General features: G+C 37.6%; 4 protein-coding genes across 8 annotated transcripts; 2 read left to right on the top strand and 2 right to left on the bottom strand.

Annotated features, from left to right (window-relative positions):
- Nucleotides 1–98: 98 nt before the first annotated feature.
- On the bottom strand, nt 99–5,935 carry LOC113730259 (uncharacterized). Of its 3 annotated transcripts, none has more exons than XM_072078936.1 (5): nt 5,160–5,935; nt 4,822–5,042; nt 2,493–2,579; nt 766–917; nt 99–323 (listed from the first exon to the last, which is right to left on the bottom strand). In XM_072078936.1, the coding sequence occupies exons 1-5, from the start codon at nt 5,478–5,480 to the stop codon at nt 319–321; spliced, it is 786 nt and encodes a 261-aa protein (XP_071935037.1). In that variant the 5' UTR covers nt 5,481–5,935; the 3' UTR covers nt 99–318. The 3 variants fall into 3 exon arrangements, with proteins under 3 accessions (XP_071935037.1, XP_027110635.1, XP_027110644.1); XM_027254834.2 differs by having other exon boundaries at nt 794–917; nt 5,160–5,926; XM_027254843.2 differs by lacking the exon at nt 766–917 and having other exon boundaries at nt 5,160–5,923.
- Nucleotides 5,936–7,388: 1,453 nt separating this feature from the next.
- On the top strand, nt 7,389–12,333 carry LOC113710801 (uncharacterized). 2 transcript variants are annotated; one of them, XM_027233881.2, is made up of 9 exons: nt 7,389–7,731; nt 7,828–8,032; nt 8,144–8,234; nt 8,516–8,661; nt 9,064–9,307; nt 9,570–9,674; nt 9,754–9,936; nt 10,995–11,196; nt 11,563–12,333. In XM_027233881.2, exons 1-9 carry the CDS (start codon nt 7,581–7,583, stop codon nt 12,048–12,050), a joined length of 1,815 nt encoding a protein of 604 aa, XP_027089682.2. In that variant the 5' UTR covers nt 7,389–7,580; the 3' UTR covers nt 12,051–12,333. The 2 variants fall into 2 exon arrangements, with proteins under 2 accessions (XP_027089682.2, XP_027089683.2); XM_027233882.2 differs by lacking the exons at nt 7,389–7,731; nt 8,144–8,234 and having other exon boundaries at nt 7,895–8,032.
- Nucleotides 12,334–14,461: 2,128 nt separating this feature from the next.
- Nucleotides 14,462–19,428, top strand: LOC113730238 (uncharacterized). Its single transcript, XM_027254795.2, has 9 exons — nt 14,462–14,756; nt 14,870–15,074; nt 15,205–15,295; nt 16,262–16,407; nt 16,798–17,041; nt 17,374–17,478; nt 17,563–17,745; nt 18,290–18,491; nt 18,818–19,428. Exons 1-9 carry the CDS (start codon nt 14,606–14,608, stop codon nt 19,303–19,305), a joined length of 1,815 nt encoding a protein of 604 aa, XP_027110596.2. The 5' UTR covers nt 14,462–14,605; the 3' UTR covers nt 19,306–19,428.
- A 2,490-nt stretch (nt 19,429–21,918) lies between these two features.
- LOC113730225 (transcription factor DIVARICATA) lies at nt 21,919–25,060 on the bottom strand. Of its 2 annotated transcripts, XM_027254783.2 has the most exons (3): nt 23,576–25,060; nt 22,924–23,345; nt 21,919–22,400 (listed from the first exon to the last, which is right to left on the bottom strand). In XM_027254783.2, the coding sequence occupies exons 1-3, from the start codon at nt 23,998–24,000 to the stop codon at nt 22,369–22,371; spliced, it is 879 nt and encodes a 292-aa protein (XP_027110584.2). In that variant the 5' UTR covers nt 24,001–25,060; the 3' UTR covers nt 21,919–22,368. The 2 variants fall into 2 exon arrangements, with proteins under 2 accessions (XP_027110584.2, XP_027110574.1); XM_027254773.2 differs by lacking the exon at nt 21,919–22,400 and having other exon boundaries at nt 22,648–23,345; nt 23,576–25,059.
- Between the last annotated feature and the right edge of the window lie 2,862 nt (nt 25,061–27,922).

Here is a 27,922-nt window from a genome sequence, read left to right as displayed (position 1 = left end):
GATGGAAAATATTTTCCTAAACCAAACGGACCCTAAAAGAGCAAGTTGGTCCAAGCACAAATAGTCAAGGGCAAACGGAGAATTTGGTTGACACATAGTTCAGTAATTAACCATAATTATATATATATATATATATAAGGGAAATTCAAACATCATACCAATATAAATAATGACAATCTCATAAGAGCAGGAAACAGAAAGTAGAGGTTTCTAATATGTGAACAGAAGCGTAGCTCGGGAAGCATTGAAGATCAATGCGAAAGTGCTGGCCACATTTGCACCTCGTTCCATAAACGCCTCTTTGTTCAATTTACTTCGTCAATCTGTAGAAAAGGTAACAAGTTACATGACCCAGAAACAAATATTAATACTTGCCTTTTTTGAATCAAATAAAAAACCAGTTCGTGAGAAACATTTCAAACAACTGAAAACTGTACAAAGAGTAACAGGTTATGTAAACTTCAGAAACGAAAACCAGTTAATGCTAGACTAGTAGAGCAAAACCAAATATATCAGAAACACAATCTGATTCCATCTGCACGAGAGGACTTCTTTAGCTTCAAAAGATCCCTCGTTTATTTTTTACAGAAGTCCACTCACAGAACCAGCGTTTGGATTCAGAAGATCATACACGACAAAAAATGCATCCATGTTCATTTAATGCGTTGATCTGTAAACTTTAGGCGGAGACTAGGCCGCTGGGGACAAACAAGCTAATAAAATTTTTAATTGAAATTAAGCGGGCGAAACAGATAGACATGACACCTCCAGAAAGACACAGACAGGAGAACACCTCATTCTTATGTAAGTCTCTTATCGAAGCACGAGGCATTCCAAGCATAGCATATGGGCAGATTGTATCAAGTATGAGAGTAGGACATGCACCATATGCAAAGTTATAGATTGATTCTCTGCCCCTGATACAAAAGTTCATAGCAAATGGTTATGCATACAGAAAGGGTGATAGTACATAAGTGTAGGATGAATACAGCAAAAGTGCTACAGAAAATTGAAATACAGGACAGGACAGATGATCAAACTGCAGAGCCTTTTAATGCCTTACCTATGGAACTACAGATAAACATGTATCTAGCAATCAAATGATAAACATTGGCACCATAGCTGAGAGCAATAAATTACCAATTATCAGAGATGAGTTTTGGATCTAAGAAGTATTTACACTAATCAGGATGGATGCACATATCATCCATCTTCACCTGCCCACAAAATTGTATCCTCAAAGGTTCTAAAGACCAGACAAGGAGCTAAAAGCGCAGTAACAAAGAACCCAAAGCCAGAAAATAACAACATTTTTCCATCATGGCAGCCTTACTGGTACTTAAAATTGAATGTGAATGCCAACTTGTAACTTTTAGTTGTGCATAGACTATTTCGATTCGGAATTCACAAATTCAATAACAAAAATTCACCACCACATGGTAGACAGAGACCTTTGACGTGAGATGCAGCTTAACAGTTGGAAATCCAGCAGGACTGGAGCTGCAACTGGTGCAATATTTGTTTGTTTTCAGCTCATGGAAACAAACCCATGGACATAAAGTCAACCTCATCAACCCCTGACAGAATCATTTCCATGGAAACAAACCCATGGACACAAAGTCAACCCCTTATCAACCCCTGACAGAGTCACTTCCATCATACACTACCAGAGTTCCTAAATTAGGTTTGAACCAGCAATTGCTCAGTTCTAGGCATGGTTGAGAGGCTCAACAAGAATTCTTTTCTGCCCAGCTCATAACCCAATGGTCTGCCCCTTTCACAAGTATGATTACAATCTCCTCACTCTATATTACAGATTACCAGGAATATGTTTTCTTTCATAAGCTGTCACCTTATTCTTGATGAACAGCCTCCCAAGCAAAGAACGATATCCATACAACCAACTTGCTTCTAAGGAATTAAACCTCTATGGGGAGGGTACTTATAGACAGAGATGTGGTTTGCATCCCTCTATCCATTCCCTTCAGTAGTCAACAGAATGACACGAGTATTTCCTGAATTTCTTATGATTTGGCCATCCCCAACTTTGTTAGTTCCTCCTGAAAACTGATTACAACATCATTATTGTCTCTACTCATGCAATCATTAACCACCAATTCAAATATCCTTCCCTGAAGTCCGTCCCTACACAAATCACAAATTGCAATTGACAAAGATTAAATGATTCTGGATCTCCCTAATGATCTGTGGATATTGCAGGTTGTACCTTTCGTCCCACTTCTATTACACACTTCCTTAAATATTCTCCGTGAGATAAATACTAATGCATGCAAGAAAAAATGAGAGCAAAGGCATTCTAAACATGGAAGCACCCAAAGCACTCAACATGCACGCCACAAAGAAGATCAAAGGTAAAGATTGAACACAATCAAATATGAGGGAGATAAAAATTAGACAATTTAACATCTGACAGGAGATTCTATAGCATTCAATGGGAAAAAAAATTAAAGAGAAGCATTAGCTGCACTTACAAATCATTCTTCTTTTCCATTTCCTGTGGCATCTCTTGATAAAATTGTTCCAATCGTCGTACCTCTTCTTTGACTTGTTCACTCAATCTAGGGGAAGCAGAATAAATCATGTAAATTTCAACACAAATTCTTCTCTTTCCTAAGTAACTAGCCATTTTCGTCATGTTAAATCAAATTAGATACCTGTATACAAGAAATATGCCAGACAATTCAAACAAGTCTAACCAAGTAGGATTACATACTGTGGCAACAGTAGAACAAACAAGCATAAATAACACTCAGTCTCTTTTCTCTTTCAGAATAACTTTCTTCAGCTTCAAAAGTCTCTCTTATGTAACTCTGACCAAAGTACATAACAGAGAGCACTTGTATTTCTAAGCTTTCTCTACGACATATGGCATTGAATGATGTGTTCCAAGTTATTAAAAAAAAACACTTTGGGATACATTATTCCACATAAAATTCCTTAGTCAACATCCTCTACACCCGCTTTTTGCTCTAGTAACACAGCCATGAGAAACTGCACGCTCTTGTCCCTTCCATTTCCATCTCTTGTATGTTCCTGCATATGAAACTACAACTAGAAGACTGAGTAAAACTTTTAAGGGTACTGGCGCTTCCTGCAATGTTCTTCTGAGAATAAATTCCAACTGAAGCTGCTCCCTTTCCATGACAATGTAGCTACAGAAGGTCTATTCTTAAATGGCAATTCAACTTACAGCAGAAAATCCTAATTTCAAGCTTTCAGGTCCAAACAAACATATCCTCCCAGAACTTTACAACATCCCATACTGCATTAGCAAACTTATCCTATTCTTGGGTAACTCTGCACAAATAGCATTTACAAATCATATAATTTTCAGCAACTAAGCCATTTCCTGAGAAAGTGCTGTGTTTTTCAGAACTTTTCCACATAAAGCATCTATTTCTAGATCAAATCTTCTTAAATCCCCTTGTTGCAGGGTACATTGAACACATCGATATCTCATACGCCTACTAGGTATCATCACTTCTGGATTTGGCACCACACTTGCAGCCCACCCCATAGAAAGTGTGCATACACTCAACAAAATGATGACCTCATATTACAGAAGAACTAAAAAACTTGGCCTTCTTAAGCACCCACCTATAAGTCTGGTAAGAGACCATTGATTGAAATAGAACAGCAGATACATCCTGTACCTTCCATCTGAACTTTATCACGTCTTTTAGCTATGACTTAAGCTCAATAACTGACAGGAAAAAATTGGATATTCATAAGTCTGTCTTAAATTTTTGCCTATGTATCTCCTTAAGATAAAACACGTTTCCTAATATCAACTAGATTCCGGCTCTATTACCTCATATTTGCTAAACTCTTCAAAGGTCTCAGAATGTTGCATCAGGACCAATTCACTTTTGCTCACAACATTTTGCATCCTCAAACAACCTGAGCCACCTAAAGATCTCTCTTTAAGTTTATAAATCTTCTTCTACTCTGTAAAAATGTGTTAAGACATCAGCAAATGGCAGCCAAAACCCAAGTTTGAGGATCGAACTCAGCTTTATTTGCTATTAAACTAAATGATACTATATCTTAGTAACAAATGAAAAGCAGCACCTTCCATTTTACTCACCCATTAACAGAAAAATAGTAAACAAATAGCTCAACTAATACACCAAAGCACGAATTTTGCAACAAATCACTAGCCACGCAGAAAATGAATTGCACTATACATGTGATTATGTATTATTACCTTCACCAAACCATTTCAATCCTAAACCTTGACAGGTAGAGCAATAAAATTTGTCTCTCTGCCTTATTGACTCAAGTGCAGCTCAAAATACAGAAAAATTTCAGCTCAAAGTCTTCTGAGCATATACTAATCCTCCGCCTCCCAGCTGGCAAAATGTCTAAGGAGGATGACAATTCATGCAACACATAGAGCTCCTTAAATGAGGCTAAGGCTAGCTCGAGTGCATCTTACAGATAGTTTCATAAGCTGTGCAGCACAGCCAAAAATTAATAATAAGTTACTTACAAATTCCATGTTTAAAGGGCGTTTCCCCTCCACCCCAAATCCTCCACTCCACTCCACTCCTTGTGGTAGTTAGGATGCTTCTCGTTGTAATAGATTCATGCCCCCCACCCCGGGGGCGGGGGAGAAGAGGGGAACAACACGGAATACAACATATTATATTTAGCAGGTGAATCAATGGTGCTTGAAACAAGAATTTGATGTTATAAAAAAAATGAACTTTAAAATTAAGTTTGTGATAATCAACATGAATTCATTACCTTAAACGAATGGAAAGGTAATATAAATTAAAAGACATGAATATTGATTACCTAGCTTCTTCAAAAGGGTATGAAAAGGACTGGTCCACCAGCTCCCACTTAACCAACTTTGTCAAATTTTCTAATGGATCGCGAATAACTTCTGCATAGTAAAGATTGACCTCACCCTTTCCATCCACAGCCTCCAGCATCATATGATAACTTTCGCAAAGATTAATCGATCTCCATGCTCTTACCAACCTCACAAACCGCACATGATCTTCTCCTCCATCCTACAAAAATCCCGACCCCACCTCCTCAGCAGCAGTGGCACATTAAGTAATTTAAATTTTCGGGAAAAGAAGAAAAAGGAAACAAGGACTGCCACCCAAAAAAAAAAAAAAAACAACCTGGGAGACCTCGTTGTGAGCCTTCGCTGCAAACTGAGCACATTCTTTGGTGCTATCGTCGTCCTCAGGATTGTCGATGGGAAAATTAAAGCCGCCTTCGGGTATCTCATAGAAAACTTTTACGGGCGGAGGAGGCGGTAGATGGTAGTGACGACGGGAAAAGGAGACAAAAGGGCTGATCTTACGATTGTTCAGGTAAGAGTAATTGTCGAGGCCGCTGTTGATTGCTCCCAAAAACCCCCTCCCGTGACCGCCTTTCAGCTGATAGCCGACCATGGATATGGATCTCGCTGTGTTCAGGACAACTCGCCGAAGCGCCATTCTAACGTTTGCCCTAAGCTCTGGATGAATAGGGTTTTATAGGCCATAAGCAACCCGGGCATAAATAAATGGGTCAATCTTAGAAACCTCCCAGGAGATTTCTGATAATATCACCCACGGCCCCGAAAACAAGCAAAACGAAAGCCATGCCCGCCCCAATTATGGCAGTTGGGAAAGGGGCTGCGGATTTCCCAGCCAAGCTCACCGGACAGGTCTTGGTTTGCAACATCATTGCAGCCTGCGGTGGTCTTATGTTTGGCTACGATATCGGTATCTCAGGTTCTGTACTATTTTAGCATTAGTGCCTTACTTTCTATTGGAATGATCATTTTGTACAATAATTTTACTACATATGATGGTTTGTTGTGAATATAGATACCGATCTTGTTGAATAGAGCGAAATATTTCAAGAGAGATGTGTGGCTACAAGTGTAATTAATTGCGTTAAAAGCCAAGAAAAAAAAAAAAGGTGCAATCCAGTGGATGCTACTAGCAGCTAGAGTTAGTAGCAACTTTGTGCTTAACGAGTTAACATCTCGTACTAAAACAATTGGTTTTAGCAATAACAAGTTTAGCATAGTTCATTGTTGCACGCGGTTAGGACGAAAACGGACCATGCAGCTAGCGTCTCTATTGTCCTTGATCGGCGCTGTCCTCAACGGATAATAATGATAAATGACGCGTACAGCAAGAAACTCCTAATTCTTTTCTCAAATAAAACAAATCTTTACCAATTACGGTTAAGTGTATTAGCATATGCCCAGCAGCACGTAACTCCGATCGGAGATCGTGAGTAGGATTTAATCAGAGTCGAGTCGAACTTGAATATTATCGTACTCAAACTTGACTTGACATGCAAGAAAGATACTCAAACTCAAGCGAGCAGTATTACTAGAACTCAAACTCAAATTCGAACCCAATGCATTGCTCACAAAATTCGACTTCAACTCATATAGACTCGAGTCAATGCGAATCTTATTAAGTTCAAGTCAAAAAAATTTGCGAATTTCATTTTTCTTGACAATTTTTGAGTGAAAAAACATGAGTTTGTTTGGACAAAGAAAGTTTGCAAGATTTATTTCAGATTTTGTTTTGCTTACATCACACACACAATTCCCAATCACCTTTTTATCTCACATACATCACATCATAAAAAATGCTACAGTAACTGGATCAAATAAATCATCCAAATAAATTCTTATCCAAACAAACTCATTGTTGTCCTTTAAAAAAATTTCATAAATTCAATCACTCTTTTGAACACAAAGGTAATTTCATAATAATGATATATTAAAAAATTAAAATTAAAAAACTCGTTCAAGCTTTACTATTGAATACTCGAACTTGACTTGCTAGACTTATTGAGCGACTCGAACTCGACTTGGATTGACCGACTCGAATCGAGTTTTTGACCAAATTACTCGGTGAGTTACTAAATAGCGCCAGAGTTTCTTCACTCTGACTAGAATTGGAGCTTAATCCATCAAATAGAACACAACACCTGCAGCAAAAGGCAGCAGCTGCCATTTTTCCTTTGTGGCCAGTTTGTGAGCATAGGATAGAAAAGAAAAGATGAGAAAACTTGAGTAATGAAAGAAAAGAAAAGAAGAAAAAAGAATTGTAGTGATTTTGATGTTATTTGGGAGGCTAAGAAAGAAATAGAATGATTTAGAATAAATATGTCATTAAAATTTTGTTTAAATAGAATGATTTAGGATAAATATGTCATTAAAATTTTGTTTAGTGCTCATCCAAGGATAGAATTGGTATTTTGAAAAAATTTGTAGGCTTTGTTTGACATTCCGTCCAAATCAGGCCATGAGTAGCTGGAAAAGTTTTTCAACTGTAGTAGCATACTGAATCCAATGAAAGAAAAGTCAAACCCCATCTCCCAAACTAGCTATTAAAGTTTTTCACTTGCATGCCTTCCATTTTCCTCACTCCTTTAGATTAGCAGAATCAAACGCTTCCACTTCTGCTTACTTGTCAAGTTTCAACTTTCAACTTTCAACCCAATAATCAATCATCCCTTCCACTTCCAAATTTTAAGCACTGCAAGTAGGCTACCAGCAGCAGACGACCAAAGCTGAAGGACAAGCCATGGATTTCATATACAAAAATCCCACTGCGCCGATTGAAGCCCGAGTTCAAGACCTCCTTTCTCGCATGACCCTTGAAGAAAAACTCGGACAAATGACTCAGATCGAGCGTTCTGTCGTCGCCCCTTCTGTCCTGAAAGACCGCTGCATAGGTCCCCATCAAGCCCACTTGCTAAAAGTTTGGATTTTTATGTTTTCCGATGCATCTGACTAACTGAATCTTTTTCATTTTCAACAACGTGTTGCAGGAAGTATCCTGAGCGTTGGCGGAAGTGGGCCGATAGAGATGGCGCTGACTTCTGACTGGGCTGACATGGTCGATAATTTTCAGAAGGCAGCATTGGAGTCTCGACTAGGTATCCCCATTTTATATGGGATTGATGCTGTTCATGGCAACAATAATGTCTATGGTGCCACCATTTTTCCTCACAATGTTGGCCTCGGAGCCACAAGGTTCGTTTCAACTTGTAAAGATCAAATTTTGTTTAGGACCTATAATTTCATGAATCGAATATAAACTGTATAATACTATTAGTCAATTAGTTGTATACAATGTGATTTAAGGGATTCTGAGTTGGCTAAGAGGATTGGGGTTGCTACTGCACTTGAAGTTAGGGCGAGTGGGATTCACTATGCTTTTGCTCCATGTGTTGCTGTATGTTCACTCTTCTTCTTCTTCTTCTTCTTTTGTAGTCCTTTTCTTTGTTACTTTGACATTGTCTCTTTGTAGTATAATATTGGTGGGATTTGCTTCATTCAGCTTGTTATGATTGGTTGGGCCTGATTTTCTTGCTTTTTGTTGATTTTTTTGCAAAATATAAGGTACCAATTCAGTAGGCCTACAAGGCTGGAAAAGCCAATGATAATAATGATCATAATAATAATATAAGATATATGTCTTAGCTTTTCAGAATGATTTTTCTTATTTCATGACAGGTATGTAGGGATCCCAGGTGGGGACGATCCTACGAGAGTTTTGGGGAGGACACTGAGATTGTTAGAAATATGACATCCATTGTCACAGGTTTGCAGGGACAAAGACCTGAAGGGCATCCGAAGGGCTATCCTTTTCTGGCTGGAAGGTTGGTAAAACTAACACTTTCTCACATCTCTTTGTGGTCCTCTAACCTAAAGAGATTGAATTCTTAATTGAGCATATACTGGACACTTGTTTCCAGTCCTGTGGTTAAGTCAGTTTAAAACCCCATATAACCATCACTAGAGTAGTTAATCATGAGCCAATTTAAACATTAAGAGTGAGCAGAGATTTAACAGAGTTTCTCATACTATGTCAAAACTGTTTACATGTATTTTGTGAAAGTGGCTCTTCTTATTGGTATAATATTATCATAGGAGATCCTATGTGCACTCACAGATCCCTTTCTCAACTTTCAGAGTTCAATCTCTCAAAGAGTCTAGGATATCTATATGATTTTGCTTTAGTCATGATTTGTTTACTCAAGTTTGCAATTTTTTAACTCCAGAAACAATGTTGTTGCATGCGCAAAGCATTTTGTTGGCGATGGAGGTACTGACAAAGGTATAAATGAAGGGAATGCCATATTGTCATATGATGATCTTGAGAGGATCCATATGGCTCCTTATCTTGACTGTATTTCTCAGGGAGTTTGTACCATTATGGCATCGTACTCTAGCTGGAATGGGGTGCCATTACATGCCAGTCATTTTCTTCTTACACAAATTTTGAAAGAGAAACTGGGCTTTAAGGTCAGCCCATTACACTTCTTAGAAATTTCTCTATCAATATTATGTTGTTCCAGCAATAAATGTGCATTTTAGAGCTTTTATAGAATGTTGCTCAAATAGTTTCACTTGTTAAACTGGTTTGTAAAGTTAAATTATGCTGATACTGAATCTTGTTTGCTTTATTTTCTGGAATTAGACAAAGAGGTCCCACTGCACAAAAGTTCATCTTTCTATTATGGAAATGATTACAGCATAAGTTGATATGGTAGATGCACTTCTGCAGGGCTTCATAATTTCCGATGCTGAAGGACTGGACCGGCTTTTTCATCCTCATGGATCTAACTATCAGCAATCTGTCCTGTATGCCATCAATGCTGGAATTGATATGGTATAGAAATATTTTAAGTTCCACACGTGGGCTCTGACCTTTCTCGACGGCTATATGCACTCAGAGTGTGAATATGCAGGTCATGGTGCCTTTTCGATATCAGTTGTTTCTGGAAGATTTGACATATCTTGTGCAATCTGGAAAAATACCAATTGCTAGGATTGACGATGCAGTTGAACGTATATTGAGGGTGAAGTTTGCTGCTGGACTGTTTGAATATCCTCTGAGTGATAAATCCTTGCTGCCTGCAGTTGGATGCAAGGTAAGGTTGTTAAAATATCGTGTTTGGCTAAATATTGTAAAGTCCCTGTATTTATGCAAGTAGGGGATAATTACTCCACTGAACAGAATTAACCAGATCGACAACATCTTGACCCAGTGTGGCTGTCACTGTGGTTAGAGCACCTAATTCATCTCTCTCTGTTTATTTTCCGTCTGATTGTTGAGAATTCTTCTTAACATGAAATCCGTCAGATGCGAGCTAGCCATATTTCTAAGCTCTATCTGCTAATTTTTCCATTTTTTCCCTGGCAATAACATGTTTGCCAACAGTAGACACCAAAGCTGCACAAACGCACAATAAAGGGAATTTGCTTTTGCCTGAAGATTGCTCTGTTAAAAATTCATGGAAATGTTGGGTTATGCATCTTTATACCCCTGTGAGGAGGGATCTTGCTTAAGTTTCAAATTTTTGGTCACTGAAGGGGCGACTTGTCCTTTAGCATTTTAAACTCTTACAGTTGCTTTTTATTTTTTTATTATTTTTTAGGTGCTAAACTTACTTTTCATTTGTTGACAAATGTTCTTTGGAGCAATATATATATGGTTGAACAAAATAAGAAGAGCCTATTGGGAAGGGGAAAGAGGAGAAGGGGGCGGGGCTGCGGGGGTTCTGGAAAGCACAGGGCCATCTTTAACAAAGTATCTTGGTTTCTCTTTTTCACTTTCTTGTTGGGTTGTGATGATTTTTTCTTCTTTTTAACTTCTTTTCTACCCTTTCATTTGTCCATCCCTTGGTTGTTTATGTGTATCCTCTTGTTCCTTTTCTGTGGAAACTGCAGTGCATAGAGGAACTATCAACCCATTTAGAACTAATGAGGTAATGGTTGCTTCATTATGAAATTTTGCTTTATAGGATCTTGTTAGATCACTTAAACTTAAATTAGCAGACCTTGATCATATATGGAGACTAGAGAGTCAACTTGAGCATCTGATCTTTGTCATTTTTATTTTTTCTTGAGGGACAGGATGATGAAAGGTACAAATTTGTATAGTTTTATTTCTAACCTAAACACCTTTAATTTATAACAATTGTTTCAGCTGCATAGGGAACTGGCACGGGAAGCAGTTCGCAAGTCATTAGTTCTTTTGAAGAACGGGAAGGATCCAAAGAAATCATTTCTTCCATTAAATCGTAATGCTAAAAAGATTTTGATTGCTGGGACACATGCTGATGATCTTGGATATCAATGTGGCGGGTGGACTGCTACTTGGGAAGGAAAAAGTGGCAGAATAACAATAGGTAAGTGATCTTAGCAATATTCCTGTATTGGGTTCTGATTACCTATCTTTTGCTTCGTAAAAGCTGAAGAATTACTAATAGGTAACTGTATTGGAGACATGGACATGCCAGATTCAGATCTTGCAAGGCATCACTGATCTGATATCAGTATGTCCTGTTCACTGTTTCGTGTTTCCCTATTTTGATCTGTCTGTGATTAAATAAGCAACCGAAGTATGGTGATGTAATTATTATTGCCAGAAGACATTTATGATGTCAAAGCCATGAGAATAAAAGACAGGAGTATGATTCTTTCTACAAAACAAACATAATGTATCTTTCCGCATCTCTACCTCAAAGTGTAACGATTGTGTTTCTTTTGTTTAGGCACAACCATTTTGGACGCAGTCAGAGAGGTTACTGGGAGCAATACGGAGGTGATATTTGAGCAAAATCCATCAGCACAAACCTTAGCGAGCCAAGATATTTCTTTTGCTATTGTGGCTGTTGGTGAATGCCCGTATGTGGAATTTGGTGGTGATAGTCGAGAGCTTCCAATTCATTTTAATGGAGCTGAAATAATTAGCTTGGTTGCTGATAAGGTTCCGACATTGGTGATCTTGATAGCTGGGAGGCCTTTGGTTATAGAGCAACGTATTCTGGATAAAGTTGAAGCTTTTGTTGCTGCTTGGTTACCTGGAACTGAAGGCGGTGGAATTACTGACGTTGTCTTTGGAGATTATGAGTTTCAGGGAAGACTTCCTGTGACATGGTTCAAAGGGGTTGATCAACTGCCCAGTAACGCTGTAGAGAAGTCCTATGATCCTCTTTTCCCAATTGGCTTTGGATTGACTAGTAAAGGTGAAGTGCTGTAGTCTTTAAATTCGAGAATTTAAAGACGGAGATGTATATTGAGTGTGAAATAATGAATGACCGTTTGTGAGCAGGAAAATTTTTTAGGAAACTTTTAAAAAACGGAGATGTATTTTAACTTCCCTGAAATTACTCTCTGCATGTATTTTTTTTTTTTTTTTGGGGTTCTCGTAGAGCATGCAAGTTATCAAGAAGCTGCAATTGACGTTTAGAGCTCCAATTTGTTGGCAAATTTAGTAATAACTTATCGGGTAAATTACTTATTACCCCTGTGGTTTTACAGAATTTTGGATGATTCTTCTAAGTTACATGATCCTTTCGTAGTTTTATATAAATTAAAAAATAGATGAAATGTACAATCAGTTACAATGTTTATATCCAACATGCTTTTAGCGGTTGTGATAAAATCTTAATATTCATAAAATTTTCTTATAATTTATATAAATATTCACTTTATTCCCTTGTAATCATTACATTTATTCACGTAATCTCTTTATAATTTTACATAAGGTGGTTAAACTGTTGATTAATTTTAAGTAAGGGCGCTATTAATATTTCAACTAACAATATGTTACATAGTATGCATTTTGTAAATGCTATGTTTTGAAAAAAAAAAATATCATGTTCGCTTTAAATGTTTTTTCTTTAAAAAGAGATTTGAAGAGCACCATCATTTGAGAATGTTCTTCTTTTTCTTCTTCATTTAAAAAAAAAAATAAAAAAAAATCCCACTTTTGGAAGTTAATCTTCCTATAGTATTGTCAATTTTCATGTTATTGTATACTATGATTAATCTTGTTTACATTAATAGTATACTCAGAGATTAAAAAAAATGCTAATTATTCTATTATTATATACATTGATAAATACTGTACGTAACAACTTTGTATAAGACTAACCCTTTCCCAGCATGGCAAGTAATTGAAAATATCACCGAGACAAGTTAGTTCAGTTGATTTGATGGAGCCACTTTTTCAACAATGGTTGCGTGTTCAAATCAAAAGCTTCCATCTCCTGAAAAGTTAAGAATCCACCTGATCTGGTGAACACAGTCAATTATTCACCCAAACTATGGGAACTAACGATAGTAACTATGTTGACTCTCCTCTCCAGTGTATAGTTACTGGAAAGTAAGCGAGAGGAGCCCGTGCAGGCTGCTAGGATTTGGTAGAATTCGGTTCTTGCACTTTTTTTTTTACATTATTTGATATATAATTATATTATATTATTATATTTAGAATAAAAATTATATACATGAATAAAATATTTAAATATATATTCAAAATTCGTAAATAAAAAAATTAAACATATACAATGATTAAATAGAGTTGCACAGAACATAATTGAATTGAGTGTTTATCAGGAAAGTAGTACATGGACACTTATTGCAGATCATTCGTGGACACTGGCCTTTCACCCATCAGTTATGACGAGTAATTCATAAGATTTGCGTCTTCGGAGCCACTAATCTCTTACCCTGCTCGTGATTACAAGGTCAGCCTTCACGCTATGGTAAGCATTTAAAAGGATGATATTATTTAAATTTTATAGTTTTTTTTTCAACTAATTCTAATTTTATATAAAATTGATTCTTGAAAATTAATTTTTCTTCAAGAATAATTTATGTGTTCTCATTTACTGTTAAGAAAACTATTTTAACAAATGCATAGGTGTTCTAAAATTGTTAGAAAGTTGATTTTAACAAAAAAAAAAAAAAAAAAAAAGAGATAACCAAGATACCCTTATATGGTACATAAATAAAATTTTGTGTTAATTAAATAATTTTTATATAATTAATTATTTTTCTTATGAAGATTAAACTTATAATTAGGTAATTTAATAATTATGTTTAATTACTATGTTGAAATACGAAGGATATTTTTGTCTGCATAGAAATTAGCTCAGAATTAGAATATAAAAGCACCTTAAACAAACACTTTAAGACGTGCTCTAAAAAATCAAAAAACTAAAATCAAGTTTTCAAAATTAATTGAACAAGACTATTATATAGTAGTATATATAAAAGTTTCTAAATGGTAACTTTTAAACATTTGCCGTGTTAACAGTCCTATTGCATGATTTAACCTTGTGGCAATTAAATGTCAGCTAGTAACTACTCGTCCAGTGTTAACTGTTTACGGTATACATAAAAGGAAGCGGAAAAATACTGCGGGCCTCGCATTCACCAACCACCCACTTACCGCGCTTCCCGCTTCTGTGTCTATCTGTAAAATTCCGCCAGCCCTGGCGGCATCCCTGTCCTCTATGTACTCCATATATAATACTGGCAGTTTTCCAATGCCCCTCTTCTCCTCAAGTCCTTGTCGTTTTACTCTGACTCATCATCTTAGTAATAGATAGTACTGAGTCTTTCTTTACTAGTCCGTCCTACTCTTGTCACATAGCGAGCGTCACCTGAGCTTTCAGATTTTCAGCTGCTGCTTCAGGAACATTAGTAGCAAATTGAGAGAAAAATAGAATAATAGGAGTGCTTACCAGTAATCTGAGTAGCTTCTGATATTCCGAGTTAATCCATTTGAGTGGACTGGTGGTGACCATGGATTGCGTTTACAAAGACCCAAATGCTCCCGTTGAAGCCAGAGTCAAGGACCTTCTATCCCGCATGACTCTTGAGGAGAAGATCGGTCAGATGACCCAGATCGAACGCAGCGTCGCCACTCCCGATGCCGTCAAAAACCGTTTCATAGGTATATCATTGTATGCGATCCTCCTGCTATTTTTCTCTTCTTTTCTTTCTTTTTTGTTTTTTTTGGGTTCTCGAATTTTTTTGGTGGGTTGATGTGGTTTACATTGTATGCAGGAAGTGTGTTGAGTGGTGGAGGGAGCAAGCCGTTTGAGAAGGCCAACTCGGCGGACTGGGCAGATATGATCGATGGGTTTCAGAAGGGAGCTGTAGACTCGAGGCTGGGCATTCCCATTTTCTATGGTGTGGATGCGGTTCATGGCAACAACAATGTCTATGGTACTACTATCTTTCCTCATAACATTGGCCTCGGTGCCACCAGGTAAATTTTAGCTCATCTTTGTCGCTGTATCCTACCATACTTATTATGTTTGTAAATTAATAGCAGCTAATTTTACAATTAATGGACGTTTTGGATTTGTACTCCATCTACTACTTCTTTATTTTTTCAGGGATGCTGATCTAGTTAAAAGGATAGGGCAAGTAACTGCTCTTGAAGTTAGGGCCTGTGGTGCTCATTATTCCTTTGCTCCATGTGTTGCTGTGAGCTGCTAATATTATTCTGGATTAAAAGCTTATGATATACACTTTTTTCTTTTTCTTTTTCTTTTTCTTGGCTCTCATGATTTTATGTGTATTACCTGTCATGTTGAATTTTCGGGGATGCATTGGATAAAGTATTATTCTAGTAACATGCATTTGGGAAACTTGTGCACCTGTGGAACAAGTCCCATGTGTTTCTGCAGTTATCTAGGTAGGTTTCTATGGTGGATATGGAGCAGGGACTAATGGAGTAATTATGAGGAGAAAACCAATCAGAAATGTCTAAGTTTTTAACTAATTCAAGAGTCAATGATTGCAAATTTTGCTTCATTGGAATGTCACCCGAGTCGCCTTAGGCAATCCTTAACCCCTTAGTTTACTGCTGGATTATGATCTTACTCGAGGCTGCACGCGGCTGACTGCCTTATCTATTGTAGATCCACATGAGAAAATGCAGTGTTAAGTATCTCATTCCTGTGTGGTTCTTTTCCATGATTCAAGTCAATAAAGTGGCTGTATTTAAGATCACATGAGCCCGAGTTCCAATAAATCTACACAAAAAATAAATGAATAGAAACCTATTAAAAAGTATCTAATTGCAAAATGTACCAAGTCATTTGTGGCAAAATGAACCAGATTTCAGTTGATTTCTAGTTGAAACCTTTTAAACTATGAACTCTGTTGTGGCAAAGTTGTAAATAGACGACTTGTATTTCTCATAAGGATTTAGTTTTGAGCATTCCCTCGGATGTTTTTTTGTTCAAATAGAAGGATTATTCTCATTTGTATTTTGTGCAGTATTAAGATGTTCAGCTTTAAGATTACAAGGCTACATGTCAGTATCTACAAGAAAGTGATTATTTGTTCACAAACTCTCCCTCTGTCCTCTTCAAATTGAGTTTTTCATAGTTCCAGGATACTGCAATCTGCTAACCATGCGAAACTTAATGTGAAACATCTTGGCAGGTTGGTAAAGATCCAAGATGGGGAAGATACTATGAGAGTTACGGTGAAGATACAGAACTTGTTAGAAAGTTCTCCTGCCTTGTCACAGGTTTGCAAGGACAGCCGCCTGCAGGCCACCCGAATGGCTACCCTTTTCTTGCTGGGAGGTAGCTAAAGTTGATGCATACAGTTAAATTTTTGCAATCTTGTCTTAAAAATTGTTTTTGCTTGCATTTTAACAGACTTTTTATCATCACATTTGCTAAACTTGTTCCCATGAAAAGTTCATAAAGTCGAGTAAGATTTATAGTATAAATCGGAAAAAGTTGTTATGAGAACTCAATTAGAATTTTAACCTTTTTGGTTGCACATTTAAAGTTTTTGCAATTGAGGCTCTGTTTCTTTTCCCAAATGATAATCCATTTTTTACTGATATAAACAGTTTGGATTCTTCCACATATTTCCATGTTTTATTATTGTTGGCCAAGAAGTAGGCCTCAATGTTGATTACAGTTCTACTGGAATGTGTATGCACTAATTTTCTTGGTTAAATCCAGAAAAAATGTTATGGCATCTGCTAAGCATTTCGTTGGTGATGGGGGAACTGATAAAGGTATCAACGAGGGGAATACTATATTGGCATATGAGGAGTTGGAGAGGATCCACATGGCGCCATATCTAGATTGTCTATCTCAAGGCGTTTGTACTGTAATGGTATCCTACAGCAGCTGGAATGGAAGTAGACTCCATACTGATCACTTTCTTCTGACAAAAGTATTGAAAGAGAAGCTGGGATTCAAGGTAAAATTAATTTAGTTTATCTTGCACAAATTATTACCCTTTAGATAGAAAACAGCATTTCAACATGGTAGCAATAAGGCTGAAATCCAACGATCATTTGGCATTTTTCTTTATACTGGAATTGTTTCTTCTTGTTCTTAGTGGAGCAGTTAAAAGTACCTGGCTTAGAATAAAGCTAAAGGGGTTCATTAAATATTGCCCTGTTTGTGAGGTTTTGTACGTCCACAGAAAGCTGGCAGAACCGATTTATGAATTTTGAACCTGGGCACATGTCCTCAGATGTCTGGTACTCTGAAGATGTAGAGAAAATCTAAATACAAATTCTGCTACAGGGTCTGGTTATTTCAGATTGGGAAGCACTTGACCGGCTTTACCATCCACATGGCTCAAACTATCGTCAAAGTATATTGTCTACAGTCAATGCAGGAATTGACATGGTAATATTAACTCTTCTAGTTAAAGCGTGAATTAGACAATCTATGACATAACGTTTTCAACCTCTTGCCTCACTCAATTCTCAGGTCATGGTGCCTTTTAGATATGAACTGTTTTTGGAGGAGCTGTTATCTTTGGTACAATCTGGGGAAATACCAATGGACAGGATTAATGATTCTGTTGAAAGGATATTGAGAGTCAAATTTGTTGCCGGACTCTTTGAGCATCCATTCACGGACAGATCTTTGCATGAGTTGGTTGGTAGTAAGGTGGTGCTCCATTCTGAGCTTAACTTGATTGTTCAGCTTTTGTGTAGCATTTTGCGAACTTTTGCCTCTCTTGAAATTTGGCTTAGTTTAATCAAATTAGTATTTGAAAGATAGCCTTCAAATCCCCAATATGGTCTGCATCTGTCTAAGCATTTTGTGTTTTTCTCAAAAAATTTTAACAGATTTTGATGGTTCATTTGTTCCTTGTCAAGCCTTAAGCCTTGATTTCCCCATGAACGCTTGAAGCTATTTTTCTAATCCATGTATGTCAGACTTTTCTGCTTCTGATAGTGGTAACATGAGTTTGTGGTAGGGTTGTGGTGCAACCTTTTGCTTCTTCCCTTGTAAGGTTCAACTAGGAGTCATGACTTTGGACTTGAACTGTACTCAAATTTAGCCTGTTATGCATTTGATTAAAGTCTCACTTTATTTCAAGTTCATTGAGAATGATTCAGCATGATTCACTATTTCAATTTAGATTGAGTATGTCTATGCACATTCAGTATTGTTCAGTTTATTTTTTGTTGCATGATTGTTGTTTCAGCCTCATCGAGAATTAGCACGTGAAGCTGTTCGAAAGTCTTTAGTTTTGTTGAAGAATGGAAAGGATCCAAAGAAACCCTTTCTTCCATTAGATAGGAAAGCAAAAAGAGTTCTTGTCACGGGAGTACATGCAGATGACCTTGGGTATCAGTGCGGAGGTTGGACTTGCACCTGGACTGGAACCAGTGGCAGGATAACCATAGGTAACTGTTTCTGCTCCCCTTGTTTTATTTATGGAGAATATGTTGTCTAAATGTAGAAAATTTTGGTTAATTAGCGAAACATGGGTTCCGGAGTTGATTAACGTGAGAATTAGGAAAAAGTAAGGAACATCTTTCAGATTGAATGCTGGAATGTGAACGTATTTTATTTCACCTACTTGACCTGTTTATCAGACCAGGGCCAGCAGAGTTTTTCTTTTATTGAGAGAGCTGCTTTCTGGTTCAAGGCACAAAGTTTTAATATCTGATATATTGGCTAGAGCAAGTAAATGTTTTCAGGCATTAAGCTTGTGAGTTTGTTTTTATAGGTACAACCATATTGGATGCAATAAAAGAAGTAGTGGGAAGCAACACAGAAGTGATATATGAGAAAAATCCTTCGCCAGAAACCTTCACCAGCGAAGAATTTTCCTTCGCCATTGTAGCGGTTGGTGAGAGTCCATATGTGGAAACTGGAGGGGATGACCCGGTGCTCAAAATTCCTTTTAATGGAGATGAACTCATAAGCACAGTTGCTGACAGAGTTCCAACTGTGGTAATTCTGATTTCAGGGAGGCCCTTGGTTTTAGAGCCCTCAACTTTGGAAAAGGTGGAAGCGTTTATAGCTGCTTGGTTGCCTGGAACTGAAGGAAGGGGGATCACAGATGTCCTCTTTGGAGATTATGCATTTCACGGACGCCTCCCAGTGACGTGGTTTAAAAGCGTTGATCAACTGCCAATGCATATAGAATCAAATTCATATGACCCTCTTTTTCCTTTGGGCTACGGGTTGACAGGCAAGAATGAAGAATTGTAATTTTTTTTTTTTTTAATAAAAAAAACTGACATTTGCTGGTCGTCCAGGACCAAATTCATGAAAGGTGCTGTGAGAAATTAGACCTCCAGTGGTTAATAAATTTAAAAAGCTCTTAAGACAGTATGTCCAAACCTTTTAGTTGTTTGCTTCGAAATGGGGAATTAAAGCTCTTTTTTTTTTTTTTTTTTTCAACACAAGGAGTATTCCAGTTTTGTCAGGCTAATCTCGCTGCTGCGTTTGTGCATGCAGTCCATCTTTTAAGGATACACAAGCAAGCAAGCGGTAGAGAGGCGACTCTTAGCAGAGAATTAAAGCTCTTGGTATATCCATCTTGAATGAATAATAAAACAGAAAAGAAGCCAATTGATGTAATTTTATGGTACACCCAGAAAGTGACAAATACTGGACAGCTTTTCGCCTCTGTATTCGTACATGGGATCGTACTACATGGTTGTGGCTGGCTAATGGCTATCCCAAGTCCTCCCTCCCTCCCTCCAGTTTAGCTTTCTTCTACGTTGATGATGCAATCAGGTGATAATTATTATTACTTGTATAATATGGGGGGATGAGGGAGGGTACACAGACACGATGCATCTTCTGCTTTCCGTCCATCCTATATTCTCTCTCTCTCTCAAGCAACTAAAAGCCCCCACGAGATCATTTTCAGATCTCCGTGGGCCAATGCAGCTCTGTGGGAATTAAAACAAATTTGCTTCCCGAGTTAATACATATCGAGGCAATTTCATTTTTGGAGCCAGTAATTACTCCGTAGATTACCCGTCTCTCTCTCTAGCAAAGCAGGAGCTGTATTCTTTCTCGTTTGATTTTGGCAAAATTTGCTTTGATGAGGGAAGAATCAGAATGTTTTCTAATAATAGGAGAAACGAATTAGATAACCGAAAGTGTAAGATGGTGGGCTTAGATAGATGCGTGGCTGTAAGTGGTTAAGTTGCAGATAAAAATTCGAATCAGTTGAATTGAGGAAGGTGCTTAGGCTTCCTTGGCTGGTGCAACTTGCTGAAATGCTGTTCCTTTTTCCAAAAGATTGTAGTGTGGTTGGTCTTGTCGATTGCGATAGGAAAGTATTACTACCATAGATCACACTGCTGCTCTTTCTCTGCCCCCTAAGATTTACTACTAGCCCATTGGTTGGGACTGAATATACTAAATCCAAGTGACAAAGGTGGATTTTATGCTTCTTTTCTAAGTCTTTGGGGAGGAAGGTCACAGAAATTGCTGTATTAATTTTGGAAGTTAACCCTTTTTTAACTAGTAATTTCTTTCTTTTTGTTTATAAAAAAAAAAAAAAAACAAGTTCAAGTCTTCCTTTTTGTTTATATAAAAAAAAAAGAGAATTATTTATCTCTCTTTTCAATAAAAACATGCTAGTACATATAATTTTTTATTATTATTATTACAAGAGACGGAACTAGAAAAGAGTTGGTACGACGTTTTGATGGTTTTGGTTTGCATCGTTTAATCTTTTTTTGGATTGTATTTTCTTAAAAATTTTTTAATAAAAAAATTACTGTAATAATTTGATGTCGCCTTGTTAAAAAAAGGTCAGCTCAACTCGGGGCTCAGGAAAAGGGGTGGTTCAGAACTAATTTTAGGCTGCATGGCACGAGAGCAGATCCTCTGTCCAATATTTTGTGTCCAATTTCCTGTCCAATGTGAAACTACGTAGTTTTACTTATTATATCTGCTGATATGGCAACTAAAAATAGGTGGCTGTTTGGCTGTCTTATACTTCTTTTTCTTTCTTCTTTTTTGAGTTTTCTTTGTTTACACAACTTTGTTACAATTCCCATCTTTTTTAAATATTCTTTTGTATTTGAAATCCTTGATACTTTGTTTTAAAAAAGATGAGAATTGTAATAAAGTTGTGTAAACAAAGGAAACTCAAAAAAGAAGAAAGAAAAAGAAGTATAAGGCAGCCAAACAGCCACCTATTTTTAGTTGTCATATCAGCAAATATAATAAGTGAAACTACGTAGTTTCATATTAGACAGGAAATTGGACACAAAATATTGGACAGAGGATCTGCTCTCGCATGGCACTCATACAAGAAAGATAAGCAGCAGTACTAAAAATTTCCCTCTCGGAGAAGAAATCGAAGTGCTTCTTGCATAGGATATACGAGAAATAGGAGCGACGCGCGACGCGTGGGTTAAATAATTAGCGCACAAGAAGTACAGGCTGGTGAGTGAAAGAAAAGCCAAGGATGTTTGTCTCCGTCAACAGGGGCCATTACTATTCACTACTAAGCTCCATGTTTCAGAACAGTACTGGTGATGATACCTTGATACCTTCCCCCCCTCTCTTTTTAACTTTTTATATAATCCAGCCAGTTGGTACGGTACTCTTAGTATCACAAATCAATAATGATGCTTTCAAGGACTAGTTACTTCAGCACTCGTGCAACAGTCATACCAAATTTGACTACTGGATCCGATGGAGAAGAAGACACATTTTTGGTGAGTTTTTAGTCACAAAAGTGAAGTTCACAGCAATAGATTATTACCAAAAAAGCGCCATACATTCGCTCATGCAAACGCATATAAAAATTCAGAGAAATCTGGACGGGATCTTGTGCTGTACAATAGATCTTCCTGGCTTAATCATTAATCCGTGTTTCTTTAGGCAGGATCTTGTTACTTACTCAAAAGGGTCGCTTTAAAAGAGCTCAAAACATTTTATTTACAAGAAAAAGAAAAAAGGAAGCATACGATGCTTCAATTAGTGGGATTCAGACTCATCTTCTACTACTGTAGAGGCCTACCGCCTCCACGGTCAACCAAGAAATTTGTAGTCAAAATACTCAATAATAGGAGTTAGAACGGGCTGCTGAAATCAAATGGCCTCTTCGAAACTTTTCTACAGTGGACTCCAAGTCAAGTGCTCCGTGACTCGGCCGGCCAGTGTATTTGAGTCGAGCGTCCATTAAGATTTAAGAATGAAATGGCCGTTTCTTTTCAGTTGCGTTGGCTCAACCTCAAACTTGCACTCGAATTGGCATCCCTAGCAGCAACAACAAATGCTCCAGACCTTTTGCTTACGATGCTAGGAAACTATAAAATGAGTGCCATTTGTACCTGTACCCATGGTTGAATTCGGCTCTGATCAGAATCCACTACCCATATATAGATATTTATATATATATATATAGATATATACAGAAGCAGCAGCCTTTTAATGGAAAGCCGCCGCCTATCGCGATTTTTCCTAACATCAAGCATAACCGAGGAGGTTTTAACTTGCAAATGAATCCAATTCTACTGTCGTAGCATTATGCTACGGATCACCACGAGTACCCGTTTGTTATAAGGAGAAGTACAGAACTTTCATGCCCAAGGAACCTGCATTTTTGAAACCTGAACTCTTCCCAACACATTTCAACTACCAAAAGTCATGTCCCGAGGGAACACATTTACAGGATAAAGAAAAAAAGAAAAGAAAGCAGGAGAAACAAGCTATCTATTCAGTTGAAATTATGCACTTTCAGCCATTTTTAGAGTTTCCATTGACGGTTCCCATCTCATGCATGAGGATACTGATGCGTGGATTGCATCTGAAAAACCATATTTTGACTACCTACATAAGAATTATGCATACCACCTCTTTGCAAATCCTGACCCTGCATTTTAAGATCACAGGAGTTTACTCCGTGGGGAGGCATGAATATGTTTCCATGGCCCATGTTGAAATTCATGACTGCTCCATTACTGTTCCCCTGATTCCACTGGAAAGCCATTTTGTGCATCGCAGTAGAATTCGGCTGCTGCTGGGAAATCACATTCGAAGTGTCCGGTGACGACGATTTTTTCCTGTCCGGAGAAGGGATCTGATTGTCGCTAAGGTTAACTGTTGTTATATCATGAATGCTTGCTCTTCTTTTATCTTTCCCACCAGAAAGTTGCCTGATAAAGTACTTTTGTGCATGGCTAGCCACTTGAGTTGGTGTTCTTGTGATCACGAAATTTCTTGAGATATTTCTCCAGTCCCCTTTTCCGTATTTTTTAAGCCCCATCAGAAACAACCTGCAAAAAATTTATGCACAACTCACGTGAAAAATTTTTTTTTTTTTTTTTAAAAAGTAAGCAAAACGCAAGAATCTAATTCTGAATGTTTGGACTCAAATTCTTGTCCTCGAAAGATTTAAGCTATACTCAATTTCCTGACCAGCTCCAGGGAGACGAACAAAAAAAACTAATCAAAAGTTCCTTAAACTAAAAGTGTCAAATAAAACCACGAATGTAAAACTCATTACTTGTGCTCTTCTTCCGTCCAAGGTACACCTTTCTTCCTCTCTTGTTCTGAAGGCCTAGTAGCTGAGGATCTCTTCCCAGTTGCGATGAAAGATTGCTTGTATCCATCGAAGTTATGACCGCTCCCCCATTCCAAAGTAAAAGGAGAGGTACCATAACCAGGAATTGGAATTAGCCCAGCTTCTATGTTACTCACATCTTCTACCAGTTCCTTGTATTGCCTAATCACATCCATCACAGTTTTCCCTGGAACCACTGCTGCAACCTTTTGCCATCTATCTGGGGTATCCTTATCAAACACTGCAAGAGCATTCTCAAAAGCCTTGTTCTCCGCAGGAGTCCACTTTGTGGACTTGCTCTCCTCAACCAACCAACCCGAATTCGAAAGATAAGAAGCTGGGGGTAAAATCTCCATCTCCCACTTCATCAGAAACTGAAAAAAGTGGGAATTGCTAGGAAATTTGATTACACTTCACAAGATTTTGCAATCGCGCTGCATCGGGGATTCAGCTAGATACGATATCTGAATGCAGTGAAACAGAGGAGAGGAGAGACAGAACAAGATAAAGAGAGAATCCAGTAGGGGAAAATGCAGAGAGGTGGAGATTTTACTATGGCATTATCAGTGTTAAATCAAGAAGCATTTGTGGGGAATCAGAATACTTTTTTTTTTTTTTTCTGGTACAGCCACCTCCCTGAGGAATCTAAAGAATACCCACTTTTGGAAAATCAAAACAAAATATTGGAAAATTATGAAAATCCACCAAACGGTATTATTAACGGAAGTTAAACTATCTTGTTGAAGGTTTGGATTCTTAGGAAAATCTCAACCTCGATTTCCTTCCAGAATATGGGAGTAGAAAAAGAGCAGCTAGTAATAGAATTCAAACGTTTCAGAAAATATATATGTATATATATATATATATATATTTGAGGAACTTGGTAGAATTCAGAAAACAGGATAAGTGTATAAGTGAGATGAACTGGAAGTTGTTTTCCTAGCTTCAAACTCTTGATGTCCAAATTAGGTAAATAAACTGAAAGATGGTACAACAAACATGGCAAGTCTATGAAGAAGCTGGAAGATGGAAAAACTCAAGTGAGAAAAAAAGGGAGGGGCAAAGAAGAGGGTGTGGGATGGCTGTACTCAAAATTCAGAGAGGAAACTCGGGTTTTTGTGAAGGAAAAAGTTGGAAAGTTTTGTGCTTTCTCCCCTTTTCCCTTGATGTATGAGCAACAAAGCAGAAAAAAAATTGAAAAGAAAAGAAAAGAAGCAAAGGGAAAAGACGATGAGAATGAAGAAAAAGTAAACTAGCAGGCTTCAAGGAATGAATCTAACTAGTGTAAACATTTTTCCTCTTCTTTGTCAAAAATCTTTGAACAGAGATCCATAGAGCCCAAAAAAAAAAAAACAGCGGAGAGAGAGAGAGAGGGAGCTGAAGGTGGTGAATTCTGATTGGATTGGATGGTGTTTGTGGATACTGCAACTTATGAAAAGTTTTCTTATTATTTATATATACATACACATACACTCCTTCTGTCTTTTTTTTCTTTTCTCTCTCTCTCTCTTTTTTAATTAAACAACAAGAATTATACGTAACAGGGAACATTTTTTTTTTTTGGGGGGTATTAATCTCAATAATAAATGAAGCATGGGTTGGCAATTCATGATGATTCATGGAAGCTCAACCTTGTAGGCCTCGTCAATAATGGGGCCCAATCTATATATATGCTGACCACTAACAAGAAGGTTTATGGGATTGTGAAAGTAATTATTAGACAAACAAATAAATTCTGCCCCCTGTGGGGTTCTTTCCCACATCGGTAACGGGGGGTTTGGAAATGGGTAGATAAGTCCTATGGGCGCCTTAAAAAATTGCCAGCTTTTGAAGGTTGCTCGGGACCTAGATTTATCTTGCCGAATTCTTGAGTTTCTTCAAGAAAATGTCAGAAAAAACAGAAACTGCTGGGGGGTCATACCGGGGTTGGTGGTGGTTCGTTAGCTCTTAGTAGAAGCCGTCCTGCTGGGCTTGCTCCTGTGGGGGTTCTTTCCCACATCGGTAATGGGGGGGTTTGGGAATGGGTAGATAAGTCCCCTGGGCGTCTTCAAAAGTTGCCGGCTTTTGAAGGTTGCTCGGGGACCTAGGTTTATCTTGCCGAATTCTTGAGTTTCCTCGAGAAAATATCAGAAAAAAAAAACAAATAAATTCACATATGGCTGGCTAGTAGTAGTGCCTACTATCACTTTTGCGTTTTTTTTTTTTTTAATTTTAACTGAAAGCCCATCTGCATATTATTATTGAATAAAAAGTAGTAGTGGGTGGTACCAGGACTGGGACTCCTAAACTATAACAAACTCGACTTATGTTCCAGAATCTCAACGCCAAAGTTATTGGGAGCATTGGGTTCCATACTTCCCAATTGTTTCATGGCACCGCATCTTCTGTAATTATTAGCAGTTGTTAGCTTTGTAAATACATGCCTACAGGTTTTCAAGGTCAACAGGTGCAGGGCTAGCCAATCAAAATTCTGGTTGTGGAAAAGGTCAACCAGCTCTAAATAAGGATTAAGATTGACTAATTTTTCATATTAAAAGACAGGCTAAGCCATGTCTTAGTGAGTTTAACGAATAGGTGGTTTATCCCTTGAAAGTGATCGCTGCATGGAACGAGTCATCAGCCTTTTTCATGTTCAAAAAAAAAAAAAAGATTTTTTTTCCTTTTTTTTTTTTTAACGATAGAAAGAAAATGTTTGATAGGTAAAAGAAAAAGATACTTGAATTTTACGGCTTGGCTTTTCCAACTCCGTTTGAATGAACTGTTTTTTAGGTGATTTTGCAAAATTTTTACTATAACAGTAAACATGGAAAACTTTTACTATAAATATTTATAAAAATATTTAATATATTGTATGAATGAAATATTTCTTAAATTATTTTTATTTGTCTGTTATTGTAATATTGTATTTGAAAAACTTGTCTTTGAATAAATGGCCACGGATCTAAAATTCTTGCAGCTTGGGAATTGTAGTGTATTTTTCTTTTCCAAGGGATGGGCATTTGCCACATCTCCTTTTTTTTTTTTTCAACATCTCCTTTGTGTACGGTCCAGTTCATTCCTAGCGCAATTATTCTAGTTTCCACTAGGACAAAATGTATTCATTTTTGTCCCGGTTGAGTACGATGCCTATCAAATCAAAGTTTCCAAAATAGACGAATGATAAGTGAAAAAAATGATTGGCATGATTCTACAAAATGGAAACAAAGCTCAATTGCTTTAACTCTCTATTAGCTATTATTGTTAATTGATAACATTGCATGCACGTAATCGTATAGGTCATATTTAGATAGGAAATTATTTGAAATGATTTTTTAAAAAAAAAAAATACCGTAACACATCTTTTTGATATGAAGTTCGTGAAATAAAAAATATATTTACGATATTACTAAATAAAATCATGCAAATGATAAACTATCAAAACAAATGATTCACTGCAGCTCTCCCGTCAAAGTTCAAACAGCAGTAATAGCCTTCGTTTTCACGGCTTTGGGGTCCAAGAAGTAGCCGCCAAATAACGGTTCCGATCGAATTTCAATTTCACAACAAAACAAATTACAACATAATATTGTAGGGCCGCTGCCCCACATCCAATTCGTGAATGGCTTTCCACCGGGTCACTTCCCACCCCAACCCATCATCCTTTAGGCCTAAAATCTCATGCCTGCCACCTCATTCCCAAAAAGATGCCTTCCCGAATCACAGTTACCCCTCCCAAGCTGTAGGACCCAATCAAACCCTTCGTTTCAGTACCTCGCCGACACGTCAGATCCCAACTTTTAGGCATTCCATGAACCCACCCGCACCTGATCCAGACGCAACTTTGGCCTGTAGTCATGCCAACCGCCGCGCTCTCTCTCTTAACCTTTTGCCGGTTAGTGGAAACATGGTTGGAGGGATATTAACATACACAGTCGCATCAACAGTGGCGTTTGCACCACAATCCAATTCCACCATCCGATTTAAGCTGGGCCCCACGATATGGTCATGATCTTTGGTCTTTGCCGCGTGATCTTATAACAGTGGTTTTTTTTTTTTAACCAATCGGGCGGTCCCCTTCTGTCTTTTCCGATGTGACCAACTGCTCCACTGCTTTTGTCTCTCCCCCCCTCCCTCGTATGCTCTCCTCCTTTGTGCCACTCCCCATTGGAAATCTACACGTCTAGGGCCTCCCCCACAGCTTACCCTGCCCAGAGAGAATTGCTGTAAATTGCCCAATTTGCCCTTCGATTTGTTCGGATGTTGGGTCATTCACGGGGGTGTTATGGGGAAATAACATGGCCCACTCACTCA

This window comes from Coffea arabica, chromosome 1c, assembly GCF_036785885.1.
Source record: "Coffea arabica cultivar ET-39 chromosome 1c, Coffea Arabica ET-39 HiFi, whole genome shotgun sequence".
NCBI lineage: Eukaryota > Viridiplantae > Streptophyta > Magnoliopsida > Gentianales > Rubiaceae > Coffea > Coffea arabica.
Note: the sequence above shows the minus strand (reverse complement) of the source record. Positions and strands in the feature narration are given on the sequence as shown.

Coding starts and splice junctions, on each gene's coding strand:
- LOC113730259 (XM_072078936.1), bottom strand. CDS start 5,480: ATGGCGCTTCGGCGAGTTGTCCTGAACACAGCGAGATCCATATCCATG. Junction 5,043..5,159: donor CTCACAACGAGGTCTCCCAG/GTTGTTTTTTTT, acceptor GGATTTTTGTAG/GATGGAGGAGAAGATCATGT. Junction 2,580..4,821: donor TACCCTTTTGAAGAAGCTAG/GTAATCAATATT, acceptor TGCTTCCCCTAG/ATTGAGTGAACAAGTCAAAG.
- LOC113710801 (XM_027233881.2), top strand. CDS start 7,581: ATGGATTTCATATACAAAAATCCCACTGCGCCGATTGAAGCCCGAGTT. Junction 7,732..7,827: donor CCTGAAAGACCGCTGCATAG/GTCCCCATCAAG, acceptor AACGTGTTGCAG/GAAGTATCCTGAGCGTTGGC. Junction 9,937..10,994: donor TGCCTGCAGTTGGATGCAAG/GTAAGGTTGTTA, acceptor CAATTGTTTCAG/CTGCATAGGGAACTGGCACG.
- LOC113730238 (XM_027254795.2), top strand. CDS start 14,606: ATGGATTGCGTTTACAAAGACCCAAATGCTCCCGTTGAAGCCAGAGTC. Junction 16,408..16,797: donor TACCCTTTTCTTGCTGGGAG/GTAGCTAAAGTT, acceptor GGTTAAATCCAG/AAAAAATGTTATGGCATCTG. Junction 17,042..17,373: donor AAGAGAAGCTGGGATTCAAG/GTAAAATTAATT, acceptor ATTCTGCTACAG/GGTCTGGTTATTTCAGATTG.
- LOC113730225 (XM_027254773.2), bottom strand. CDS start 24,000: ATGAAGTGGGAGATGGAGATTTTACCCCCAGCTTCTTATCTTTCGAAT. Junction 23,346..23,575: donor TGGACGGAAGAAGAGCACAA/GTAATGAGTTTT, acceptor AATTTTTTGCAG/GTTGTTTCTGATGGGGCTTA.